At 35.7% G+C, this 13,487-nt stretch overlaps 1 protein-coding gene across 1 annotated transcript in view; it reads left to right on the plus strand.

Moving 5' to 3' along the window:
* OTOG (otogelin) overlaps positions 1–13,487 on the plus strand; it is a gene marked incomplete at its 5' end in the record, with an annotated part of 95,809 nt that overhangs the window by 12,835 nt on the left and 69,487 nt on the right. The window contains 7 exon segments of the mRNA XM_015825376.1: positions 701–809; positions 2,476–2,522; positions 3,837–3,982; positions 7,739–7,871; positions 8,756–8,933; positions 11,854–11,978; positions 13,330–13,487. Of these exon segments, the coding sequence (XP_015680862.1) occupies positions 701–809; positions 2,476–2,522; positions 3,837–3,982; positions 7,739–7,871; positions 8,756–8,933; positions 11,854–11,978; positions 13,330–13,487 (896 nt within the window).

The following is a 13,487-nucleotide window of genomic DNA, read 5'->3' on the forward strand; positions in this document are numbered from 1 at the left end:
TGATAGTGAACTTCCCTGTGTTGATGGATGCTATTGTCCAGATGGTAATAATGGCTATTGTGTGGGTAGCGTTCTTGCAAATCTACAGCAGAACAGCTAAAAAGCTATATTTCAAGAGCTTGCCACTCAAGTTAATTTTGTTGGTGAAATTGTAAATTCTTATGGGGATAGATCAACCCGAGGGGATTCTAGGAATAATTTAATGCCCTTGTATGTTTCAAATTGCATTTTTCCCTTTGAATCTGAATATTGTTACAATCCTATTTGTTGGTAAGGTATTTCTACACTTGTCCTTTATGATAAGAAGTAAATAGTAACTTGCAGCATAAAACATTTCAGATTTGACCTGTTTTAAATCTGAAATGTCATTTTCCAAGTGTGAATGAGGTTGTTTCAATCATTTTCAAAGTGCTTAAAACTTAAAACCAATGTTTAAAAAAAGACTTTTTAAAACTGAAAACTTCCCAATCAAGCAAAAGAGTTTTGCAGCCTAAAAATCATTTTTCTTTTTCTTTTTTGCATTTGAATCAGGGCATTTTACACTTAAATGAGGCCTTTCGAATTGGAAATTGTTCATATTTAGCACATTTTGCAGTGTTAAATAATATTGTGCATTGTGAAGGATTTTTTAAAAATATTGTGCAGTCAAAAATATGTTGCGGTTGTTACCAGTCACATGACTATTGAATATACATTCTAGGCCTTATTTATGAAGACAGATTATGTGTGAGGCCAACTGACTGTCCTTGTGATTACCATGGAACTATCCACAGAACTGGTACAGTTGTTCAAGAGGAATGCAATAACTGGTAAATAACTTCCTGAAAATTTTATGTATGTTTTGCTAACCTCATACAACAACATATATATTACTATTGGACAAAAAGTTGTTAAAAGTCATATGGGTTTGTAAATTACATTTCCAAGGTAAGGGAGTTTCTTCTCATAAACATTTATTTATTTATTTAATTTAATTTATATGCCGCCCTTCTCCCAGCGGGACTCAGGGCGGCGCACAACATATTTAAAACAAAAGCATATATACAATCCCCCCCTGTAAAACCGAATTAAACCAAATTTTAAAGTTGTGTCTTCCAAATTCCTTAAAATGAACCCAGTATAAAATCCTCCCTAGGTCAGGTCCGCTTGCTGATAGAGCCATGTCTTGAGGGCGCGACGGAAGGTAAGGAGATCCGGAATCATCCGAATCTCGGGGGGTAGTTCATTCCAGAGGGTAGGGGCACCCACAGAGAAGGCCCTCCCCCTTGGAAATTTTAGCTTACCCTGACTCTCAAAAAAATATTCTCTTTGGGAAAACCTTGAAAGTAACATTTATAACCTGGTATATAACAAAACTAAGGATGCTTTTCACTATAGTATCTTAGAGTAATTTTCCTGTATTGTGCTTCCATTTCCTCAATTGTTTTCCTTACAAAAAAAAAATAATAATCTTAAGAATACTTGTGGAATGGAATGCCTTCACTTTTGGAATGATAGTACTTTGAGTCCTCTGTATAGAAACATATGAAGTTCACTAAGTAGTACATTCTCCTTTCAAGAATGTAGAAAGTTTTTGAATTTGATAGAAGTCAAGATCCTTATTATGTTTATACAGATACATACTAAAAATGTATCTTAAAGCATGGGTTTGTTTGGATATTTTCTTTCATCCAAGAGAAAGTTGTTGAATGTATTATTATGAAGAGAAGAGAAGCAGCCACATCTCTGAGTATAAAAAAAATGCAAGAGTGCTTCGTAACCAGAAACAAGATTGGTAATCCCACCAATTGTCTCAGCTAAAAATTGGGTAATTCTATGGGTTATTTTTAAAAATTTTTTTAATAATATACACTACACAAAATCCTCAGTGCTGAAGATTTTTATGTTGCAACATATAAAGCAATTTTTTTTACAGACTGTAGGACATGCTGTGGTATTGTTCAACATTGCTTGGCAGTTTATGTAATAAATAATTGTATTCTATATGCATGAATTTAAAATGGTATTTTTCTTATAATGGCATCTGTATATTTATCTAAATATCATGATTTGCTGTTTATATTGTTATTGAATTTGATGCCTAGATTGTATACTGTACTTGAAGAGTAGTCTTTGAAAGAAACTTTATCTCTCTTTTTTTTAAAAAAAAAACCAACAACTTTGTGACAAAAGAAATTCATTCTTGTTCTTGTCCCAAGCATGCCTAACTCCCCTCTTTAATAGGATTGCAAACAAGGAACCCATAGATGCCACAGTAAATTTGATGAATATGAAAAAAATCTCCTATTTATTTATATTAATGTTTCCCTAGCATAAATTGTTTTCTGAGATTAATAGCATAAACTCAACCAGAAATCTTGGTTCAGCTTTGGTTTTTGACTTTTTATGGCTTAATTCATGCTGGGGTTTTCAGTATATAATTTAGTGTTATACAATAGCTACTTTTTCAAGTCTCAAATCTTTTTTGTCTTTCAGTACATGTTCTGGAGGAAGATGGATTTGCACTAATCTTACCTGTCCAGGTAAATCAGTTTTTCGATAATTCATTGCTTTTTAGTTTGGTATATTAGTGGCAACGTTTTCGTAGGTTTTCTCAATTGTCATCCTATTATTGCAAATTAATATTTGTTTCTGATTGCCTGCCTTTTAGTAAGCTATAGCTATCTACTTATGAACATCATGTCTAAGTTTGCAGCTTAGCTCCACTCAATTTCCATTCATTTCATGTACCTATCTGCTCAGTAAGAATATACAGAGGCCAATTTTGTTTGATATAGAACAGGGGTGTCAAACTGGCAGCCCGCGGGCTGGTTTCATCATACTGGAGCCACACCCACCCCATTGCCGGCAACGGCGAAAAAGCTCCGATACGTTGCGCGATGTCACATGATGTCGCGAGCTTGACATGTCTGATATAGAATATCCATGATCAGATCTTCCAACTTAAAAACAAACCAACCAAGCCTTTTAAAAAAATATTTAACCCTTTCTTTGTGCCTTATTTCTTAATGCCTCATTTTCCAAATATAAATCATATTCTCTCCCCTCATCTTCTATGAGCTTTCACTTGGTGCCATAATTGTGCTGTGGATTTTTTAAAAAATCCCTTCAAGTTACTGCTTTAATTTTGGAAAACTGCCAACGAATGGGCTTAGATCGTTCCCCCAAAAGAAGACCCAACACTTGATTAAAAATCTAGACATAGATATCTTTCATACAGACTAAATAGTGAACCATGAATTCTCCCATGCAGAAATTCAGCATAAAAATAATGTATACTGTACATGTATGTAGTCTTTCATTCAATCATCTCAGATTGCTTGGACAAGCCCCTGCAGTTTTCTTGGCAAGGTTTTTCAAAAGTGGTTTGCCATTGCCTCCTTTCTAGGGCTGAGAGAGAGTGACTGACCTAAGGCCACCCAGTTGCCTCTGTGCCTAAGAACTAGAACTAGAACTCCTAACCTCCTTCTCATTTCTAGCCTGGTGTGTTAATCACTACACCAAACTGGTTCCTTAAGATTTATTTTAGTCATATAATAAATAGGGATAGAATATTGCTTTTTTTTTTTGCATGTTTGTGTCGTGGGCCAGGTGAAGGAGGATGAGATCTATTCACATTTATACTATGACACTGAAACAGGTTCTTAAAGAAAATAATCATTTTTAAAAATAATGAAAGGGCTATAATATAAGGAAGACAGTTGCTTTATTTATCTTTGTAATCCTTGTATGGTTTGTCTTAATATCATTCAGCATTTAATATCAAATACAACATCACAAAACATTTTTGTAGCATATTGGGAAAAAAAATCTTTTTTTTCATTCTTTGTTGCCAGCTCAGTGCTCAGTTTCAGGAGATATTCACTTCATGACATTTGATGGGCGCAAGTTTACTTTTCAAGCACCCTGCCAGTATATCTTGGCAAAAAGTCGTGTCTCTGACAAATTTGCTGTGACTCTACAAAATGCTCCTTGTGGACAGGTGAGCTGACGAAAGCAAGCATGCTGATGGCTTAAAAAATAAGTCACCTTTCTGAGAAATACATCTCTTGCTACTTTCTGATGAGTGAATCTCTGAATGTTGACAGTTTTGGTTCCATTCTGAAGACACAGGCATGACGTGCCTTATGGATTTAATGCAGGACAAATTAAAGAAAGAAGTGGTGGATTCTTCTGACTTGGATTCACCTTCTACTAAAGATCACTTGCTAGTGGGAAAAATAAACACTATTTGCCCTTCTTAGTCTGGAAGGCAGGAGTGAGCAAGTGGAGGCAGGTATTTAAAACAAGTTTAGCTGCTGATTATGTTGCCAGGTTGCAGATATGGAACCACAAGATGAGTGGCATATAAATTTGATAAATAACTAAAATAATAAAGGAGTGCGAAAGGCATGTCTGAAACAAGCTCAGCTGACTGTTGACCTGTGAAGAAAAAAGATGCAGATTTAAATGTGGGGAAATAATAATGAGCTGTGATGCAAGAGAATAGAAATACTAGCAGTGGCTGCCATAGACCATAGTACCTAGAAGTGGGCTATGAAGAAGCAAAATAGTCTAGAATAGGTAATATGGATCCCCCTCACCAAGTAATAAAAATGCTTTAAAAGCAGTGCCCCCAACCATTTGGGCACCAGGGACCGGTTCCGTGGAGAGAGATTTTTCTGCGGACCGGAGGGGGCGTGGTTTTGAATGTTGCCTGCATCCCACGATGGGGCTTCACTTGTTTGCAGGGCCTGGTTTCTGGCATGCCACAGCCCGGTACTGGTATTGGTCCACGGACTGAGGGTTGGGGACCCTGGTTTAAAGTATAGACCTGAGAAATTCCTTATTGTCAGGAGAACCAGAAAATATATACTACATTGACTGATAACAGTACCAGCAACACAATAGTAGAATCCATTCTCCTTCCCACTTTAAACACTTGAAATGTCAAGCCTGTTCCTCAAAATAAAACAGCAGAATTATCTTAACTTCAAGAAACAGAACAAAACACGGCTTTCTTCTAGTTAGGTTTTGATAGCATTGGTTTTCATTTAGCTTCTCTTACTTACTTGATGTGGATGATTTAATCATATTGCGCTGCTCCTTTATGTTCATCTGGTTGCTTAGATTCCACTCTTTATTGAACAGTTTTAAAGTGTTTCATAGACTGTCATGTGATTTCCAGATAAAACTATTTGGGTCTACAGTGGTTTCCTTTCATCATTCAACTGTGCATTTCAGATTGAGAATATGTAATAAAGCAGATTGCCTTCCAGTGAAGCATGTCTATCACCACTTTCTAACTAGTTGACCAAAAAAGGTATAAAAACATGGAATGATAAGATCTAGAGGCAGTAATTACCTGAGGTAGCTTAGATTATTCTGGGAAAAAGGAGTTTTTACAATAGAAACTCAAATGCTGAATTGTGAAAGCTAAAACAAGCTGTAATTTCAAATATTTGGCTTTGAGTTATTTATGAAAAGTGATACTTTAAAAAACTTAATAAAAGCAGAATTTCAACTTTAGATTGTTGTCTGAAAAAGAGGACTCAAAATTATTCCAATCCTTTCATAGAAATTTCATAGGTTAAAATATTTTTTTGAAATTAAATTAATTTGTAAAAGGACATTGCCAGGAAATCTAGAAAGCAAGTTTGGATGTACAAATTTCGTAAATTTTCTACATCTGAGAAAAAAAGGAAGTGAAGCTTTTTGTGGTCTGTTGGTTAACATGGCTAGAAGTATTTTATATTTAAGGTATTTGCATCTAGAAAGTACTCCATAGTTCTCAGCAATGCTACAGTATGTCCATTATTACATTCATGGCTTGTTTTGAATTACTCAACCAATCTTATTGTCTCCCACAAATGCTTTGAGATGGCAGCAACCTTTATAACTAAGTATAACACTGATATCAGATTCCCATGTTTATTAAGGAGAAAATTTGCTGGTGGCCTATGACTGTTCTGATTGGCCTTACATACTCCAGGCATGCAGACCTTATTCTAGGTTTGCACTTCCCCATTCAGGAGTAATGTGGAATCTAGGGATCCTTATAGACTCATAGGTCCTGTTCAAAGAACAGGTGGCAGCTGAGGTCAAGCAGGACTTAGCGCAATTCGATCTGATGTACTAGTTGCACTTCTTCGTGGTTCAGGCAGCCCTCTAAACAGTAACTCACACTCTTGTCACCTCACGATTCAGCTATTGGAATGTGTTCTACATGGCAATGCCTTGAAGACTCCTCAGCAGCTTCAACTGGTGTAGAATGTAGCAGCACGAGCATACTTCATAAGTGTATGGCACAACATAGCAGAACGAACCCATCAGGACAAGATTCAACAATCCATCTGCATTTAAAAGACAAAGGCCACTCTTTTGAAGACAGCAAAATCCACATTTTGGACAGAGAGGATTGCTGGTTTGAAAGAGGGGTCAAAGAGGCCATCTATGTCAAAACTGAACAGTCTTCTCTCAACAGAGGGAGAGGGATACAACATCATCTATCTTCAGTCTACAACACAGTCCTTTCAACAGTTTCAAGAAGGCTCCACACCCATTTGCACTACTCAGGTGACCTGATGACACAGATAAGCCTCCAGCTGTTTGCAAGGAGTATAAATCCTTCCATTCCCCATCATCCAGTCAGAGCTGAAGAAGTTTCTTGGATGAGAAGCAAGCCATCTTCAAAGAGAAAAAAAGAAAGTTCAGTTGCTTCGTGAAAAAGCACCCTTGGGACACCTGTGTATTTGATTTTTCTTGTCTAAATGTAGAACCTTACTTTTTTCACCATTGAATTTCATTTTGTTAGTGCCCAATTTTCAAGTCTGTCAAGATCCTTCTGTATCTTAATCCTATCTTCTGGAGTGTTGGCTATTCCTGGCAGCTTAGTGTCATCTGCAAATTTGATGAGTTCCCTATCTATCCCTTATCATTGATGAAGATGTTGAAGAGTACTGGGCCTAAAATAGAGCCTTGGGGTACCCCACTGCATATTTCCCTCCATGTAGATGCAATTCCATTGAGGATTACACATTGAGTGCAGTTGGTCAGCCAGTTATGAATCCATCTGGTGGTGATGCTATCTAACCCATATTTTTCTATCTTATCAAGTAGTAGGTTGTGGTCTACTTTATCAAATGCCTTACTGAAGTCCAAGTAAATTATATCCACAGCATTCCTTTGGTCCACTAATTTTGGCACCTTGTCAAAGAATGCAATAAGATTTGTCTGGCATGTTGTTTTTGACAAACCCATGTTGGCTTTTGGTTATGACTTTGTTTGCCTCTAGATGGTCACTGATTCATTGCTTGATTATCTTCTCCAGAATCTTCCCAGGTATTGAGGTCAGGCTGATAGGTCTGTAGTTTCCTGGATCCATTTTTTCCCTTTTTGAAGATGGATAATACTTTGATTAGATGTGTTTGACAAATGCTTCATAGATTTTGGTGCCAAAAGTCTGGATTTTCTATCATGTATTTTTTTTACTGTAGTTTTTAACATATTGTAAATGCCATGTAATATATTGTATTCATGTTTTGTTTTTTATATTGTGAGACACTTGGAGTCAGTGTCGGGCAGCATCAAAATTGAATTAAATAAATAGAGTGAAGCAGCAACTATATGTGTCATCATAGCTTATCTCATTCATTTACAACTTTTTTTCTTTTTCAATATAAATTATTACACTTTATCCTTGATCCATTATAAATTCCATTTTAGTTTAAGGCATTGTTTGTTTTCATCATCTTTCTAGAATCACGATGGAACATGTATCCGATCAATCAGTCTTATTTTCAGTCAAGATTTTAGGAGGCAAGTAACTCTGACCCATTCAGGAGATGTTTTGGTACATGATCAATATAAAGTTAATCTTCCATACATTGATGGTAAGTTAGAATAAATTTTAATGAAAATAATATTACAAATATGGAAAAGTAATGATTTTAGTTATATGTTGATTGCTAGAGTTTCATGGTCCTCTGTGCAATTTAGATGGTTTTTTTCTAAGTTCTCTATTTGGCCAGAATTAGGGATGAGAAGTGAAGAGATTGATCAATATATTGCAGCAGAATAAGTCATTAATAGACCATCATTCAGATAGAAAAAGAGATACTGTATATACTCACAAATAAGCTGAGAATTTTAGGTTCCAAAATTCATCACCCAAATTCGGTTCAGTTTTGCCATACATGGCCTTATTTGCAAATGTTATGATAATATCATTCCATGTCAATTATCAACTATCAATGTTCAATATTCTCAGCACTGGTTAGGTTAGCCGCTGCCTCTCTATTTTAAAGGATGGATTATATTTTTATGTGGTTTTAAATCCAAGGATTTAGTAGTCTATATTACATTTCCTTGTTTGTATCCCTGCTAGCAATCACAAATGGAGGATTTTATTTTTTACTGGTAGATGAAGTGGCTTCAATTCAAAGCTGAAGGAGCTTGTGTAAAATGAATTAATTTTGGAAACATTCTATATACCTTCAATATAAATACTGTAAAGTCAGTCCTACTGTAAATGATCCCATCACTTCATCATATGAAATGATGTAAAATATTTGAAGAAGCATCCAAGGTTTAGGTTTAAGGCCATCATTGCCATGAACTATCAGTGCCATCAACTTGGAAATGAACTTAGAGACTGCTTAAGCTTGAATGGAGATCCATCTCCAACAAGGTTTAAGCAAAGGGTAAAATAAAATGAGCTTTTCAACCTGTATTTGAGGTTACTATTGATATATCTTCCTTCTATTTTTGTTTTTAGATTCCTTTGAAATTAGGAAACTTTCCTCTGTATTTTTACAAATTAAATCATACATTGGATTAGAAATACTTTACGACTGGAAAGGTTTAAGACTCTATCTTGAAGCTGATGCTCAATGGAAAGATGACACCATTGGCCTCTGTGGAACTTTCAATGGAAATACTCAGGATGATTTTTTGTATGTATAATGGTAACTTTTAGAAATACATTTTCATAAACTCTAAAATAAGTTTTTAATCAGTGCAGTTTTTCAACAAGATAGAAAAAAGATAGAAAAAAACATTATTAGGAGAAAAGAAATAGTCACACTTGTAAGCCACTCATTTGAAGTGATTTTGGGTGGTGGTCTTGAGTAGCAAGAAAGTTAAAAACCGCTGGACATACAATCTGACAACCTATTGCAGATCCAAGCAGTGTACCCTTTTGTAATTAGTAGATGGAAATTTTGTAAGTGCACGGATTTTCTAAGTGCCATTCAAGATTTTTTGGCATGGCATCCAGTGTGCCAATAATCCTTGTGGCCACCACAGCTGGTTTATGCCATAATCTTTCAACTTCGATTTTCAGATCTTGATACTTTGTGATCTTCCCCAATTCTTTGTCCTTTACTCTACTATCCCCCCATGAATTTTTTTCAGCCACAGTTATACCATGAGTTTTTTCCAGCCACAGTTATATCTGGTGTGTAATGAGACAAGACTTTGCCAGTCTGCATTGGGAAATCCCACAATATTTTAACCCGATCATTTTTTTTTACTATTTTTCAACTATACTTTCAAATATTTACTTTAAGTAGTCCTTTCTTTTTGTTCCAATTTATAAATAGTAAACCGTAATGAAGTAATTTTTAGTACATTTACTATTAAGGTTCATTGCAGATATTTAAACTGGATTTGGCATTTTTACCCACCTATTGAATTCTTCCTACAGACCTGGGATAGGGCAGATGTTGTTTGGTGGAATTAAAGGGACAGTCACAGGACATAAGCTATTCCAAGTAAAGCTACCTTTTGCAATTGACTGATAGTGATTTTGTTGATGCCAATGGTGTTTGAGTACAGGTAGTTCCTGACTTACAACACTTTGTTTAGTGACCGTTCAAAGTTGCAACGCTACTGAAAAAAGTGACTTATGACCAGTTTTCACATGACTATTGTAGCATCCCCATGGTCAGGGGTGGGGAACCTTGGCTCTTTTATGACTTGTGGACTTCAACTCCCAGAATTCCTGAGCCATGGCTGGCTTAGGAATTCTGGAAGTTGAAGTCCAACAAGTCATAAAAGAGCCAAGGTTCCCCACCCCTGACCATGGTCATGTAATCAACATTCAGACACTTGGCAATCGACTCATTGATGATGGTTGTTGTGTCTTGGGGTCACATGATTCCCTTTTGCAACCATATGACCAGCAAAACCAATGGGGAAGCCAGATTCCCTTAACGACGGTTTGACTAATTTCGCAACTGCAGTGATTCACTTAACAGCTGTGGCAAGAAAAATCGTAAAATGGGGAAACACTCACTCAGCAAATGTTTCACTGAGCAATAGAAATGTTGGGCTCAATTGTGGTCACAAGCCGAGGACTACCTGCAATGCACCCAAGGCACCTATTATTATCATCGATGCTATCTTCTTTTTCTTTTGCCAAGTCATTCTATTCCTGTTTGCAGGTCTTTGTAATTGTTTCCAGTTCTTTCTCTTCTCTTCTGCTGTCTCAAGGTTCTGCCACATTCACTATCCAGACTTTGTCTTATCCACAATTGGTATTATGTGGCTGGTGCTGGTCTGTCTGAATTCTAAAGTCCCAGAGCATTTTAGCTTCTTCCTTTTTATTATGGTTCATTGAACATAATAAACATTGAACATTAGACTGGCTTTAACATTTTTATCCATCTATCATGTGCATTTTTATTATTATTATTAATCTTGTGCCTCACAAAGCTCTGTTGCTTAGAAGAAGATGATTCCCTTACATGTTTTCTCTAATACTCTAAATATTGTCCAGTTCTAGCGCTAATTCTTTTTAATCCCATTGTCATAATGCTATGGGCACTGACTAGGAGATATACTGCCAAAATAAAGCAAAGTATAGAGCATATTTTATATGCTGTCAATAAGCTTACTGTACCATAGTTAATAATTGTCTTGCAGGTAAAGCAAAACAGTTCCCCGGCCCACAGATGGCAGGCATTATGTTGTCATTGTCAACAGTAGTTTGTCAAATCTGGGCTTTATCATGCAGCCTGTTGTGATGAAGAAGGGTCCTACACATGGCTTTTTTTCATAAGCATTTGGGCCACTGTTCATATACAGAGTTCTGAACATGTCTAAATATTTGACTCACCTCTTCAAATACAGGATTGGTTTTTTGTTTTGGTGACCTCCAGATCAAGAGTTTCAAATGTTCAAGTAACAAAACTTGTTAGTCAAAAATAATAATAATTGTCTCAACTCCTGATCAAGAGACAAAATTCTGATGACAGCAAATTGGCTGTATTTGAGTGAACCTCATCAAGTTTTCATAGAATAGTAGAATGCTAGGGTTGTTTGTGGAACATAGTGTGAAAAACTTGTTATAATTTAAAGTGGTGTTTGTCAACCTTGTGAACTTTAAAATGCATAGACTTCAACACCCAGTATTCCCTGTCTTGCATGGAAAAGTCCATGTATCTTAAAGTTGCCGAGGTTGAAAAACACTGCAGAACAATGATTACTTTAGAATTTTTCAATTCTTTCAAGTTAAATTTAGAAAGGTCATGCTTAGTTGTATACCGTATAGAAATCAAATAATTGGATTGCCTAACTTTTTATAAAATGAAATATTTCTGCACACAAACCCAGTGGAGAAGGATATATTGTTTAACTTGTCACACCGTCTTCTTTTTCTGCACAAAAGGAAATAAATTAAGTAGCGTTTTTTAAAATATAAACCAACTGAATAAGTTGATTTATAGAGTCCTGATATCAGGACCACATCACAATCAGTCAATTCTATTAATGTCACTGTATGCACCCAATAATTGAAGTATGTGTTTTTAATTGGTGTTACTGCTTATTTTCAAAACCTATTATTTGCTAAAAATCAATCGATAAAAAAAGATCTCCAGTTGGAGTGCCAGAAACCACACCTCAGCTTTTTGGAAATTCCTGGAAAACATCATCATCCTGTAGTCCTGGGTATGACAGCTCATCAATAGATCCATGTGATGTTCATTTACAAGCAGGTGAGTATGACTATGGAGAGTAAGAGTGAGAAAATGTTTAAGGTTTAAGGTTCATTTTGTGCTTCTGCAACTGTGATGTCTGTATTCATATACTTAAACCTCAAAAATCAGTTCCTTGCATTACACAGATTAAGAAAATATCTAAGATGACCAGGCCCTATACATACAGGTAGCCCTTTACTTACAACAATTCATTTAGTGACCGTTTGAAGTTGCAACAGCACTGAAAAAAGTGACTTATGACCATGGTCACATGATAAAAATTCAGCCGCTTGACAATTGGTATTTATTTATGATATTTGCAGTGTGATCTCCTTTTATGACCTTCTGACAAGCAAAGTCAATGGGGAAACCATATTAATAATAATAATCTTAACAAAGGTATTAATTTAACAACTGTAGTGATTCACTGAACTGTGTCAAGAAAGGTCGTAAAATGGATCAAACATCACTTGACAAATGTTTCACTTAGCAACAAAAATTTTGGGCTCCATAGACACACACACACACACCACACATACACACACACACATTGACACTATCCTTATACAAACAAGATGACTGTTTATAATGCCCTCCTCATGGCTGTTCTATGTAGCACTATGGATATTTCTTTAGAAGTTACAGCTACCATTTATCCTTAATTTTTTTTCTTGCATTCAGTGTTGTTATAATTCAGGCCTTGAATAGTTTATTCCCTTCTATGGCTAAGCTAGATAAATGCATTCTAAAATACCTAAAATAATTAAAGGTGTACTGCTTTTTGAAAATATAAATAATAATTGCAAAACTCCTTGCACAGATTAGGTGCCTAAGTGAAATCTTTTCTTCTCGTAACTTCCACAAAACAATAGATGTTTTAGAGGTTACATTTTTTTGGGTCATATGTAATTTGTAATTTGCATAGTGACATTATTAGCATTTTTATGTGAAATGACAGAATTTAAGTTTAGCCAGGCAGTAATTAATTGTTCAAGCAGGTCATCCTAAAGTAAGGGAAACTCAAGTAGATGTTGCTTAAGTAGAATTCTCAGCATTCCTCATAAATGATCGTCTGGTGGAGCTATTGCAGCTTATATCTCTGCAATATGTCTAGTGTTGTATGATCCCTGCAGCACTCTAAATATGAATATAAGAATGAGTAGGAGGTGAAAATATTTATGGCGATTGCAATTCAAGTTCTTGAAAAAATTCAACACAATTTACATCTACAAGTACCATCAGGAACGGTGTTGTTTATCAGAGAAGCTGAAACAGACATTTTTGTTCCCCAGGATAAAAAAAAGAAGACTTTTTTAAATTAAAGAATTCCACACTAAAACTTGGTTATTTCTATTTATTACTTTGACAGCTGCTTATGCAACAGAAGCTTGCAGCATCATTACCAGAGACCTCTTTGCCCCATGCTATACCTATCTGAGTCCTCTCCCCTATTTTGAACAGTGTAGAAGAGACACCTGCAAATGTGGGCAGATCTGTATGTGTTCCGCTCTCTCCCATTATGCCCAT

Source organism: Protobothrops mucrosquamatus, unplaced genomic scaffold (assembly GCF_001527695.2).
Source record: "Protobothrops mucrosquamatus isolate PMUCROS unplaced genomic scaffold, P.Mucros_1.0 scaffold2605, whole genome shotgun sequence".
Taxonomy (NCBI): Eukaryota; Metazoa; Chordata; class Lepidosauria; order Squamata; family Viperidae; genus Protobothrops; species Protobothrops mucrosquamatus.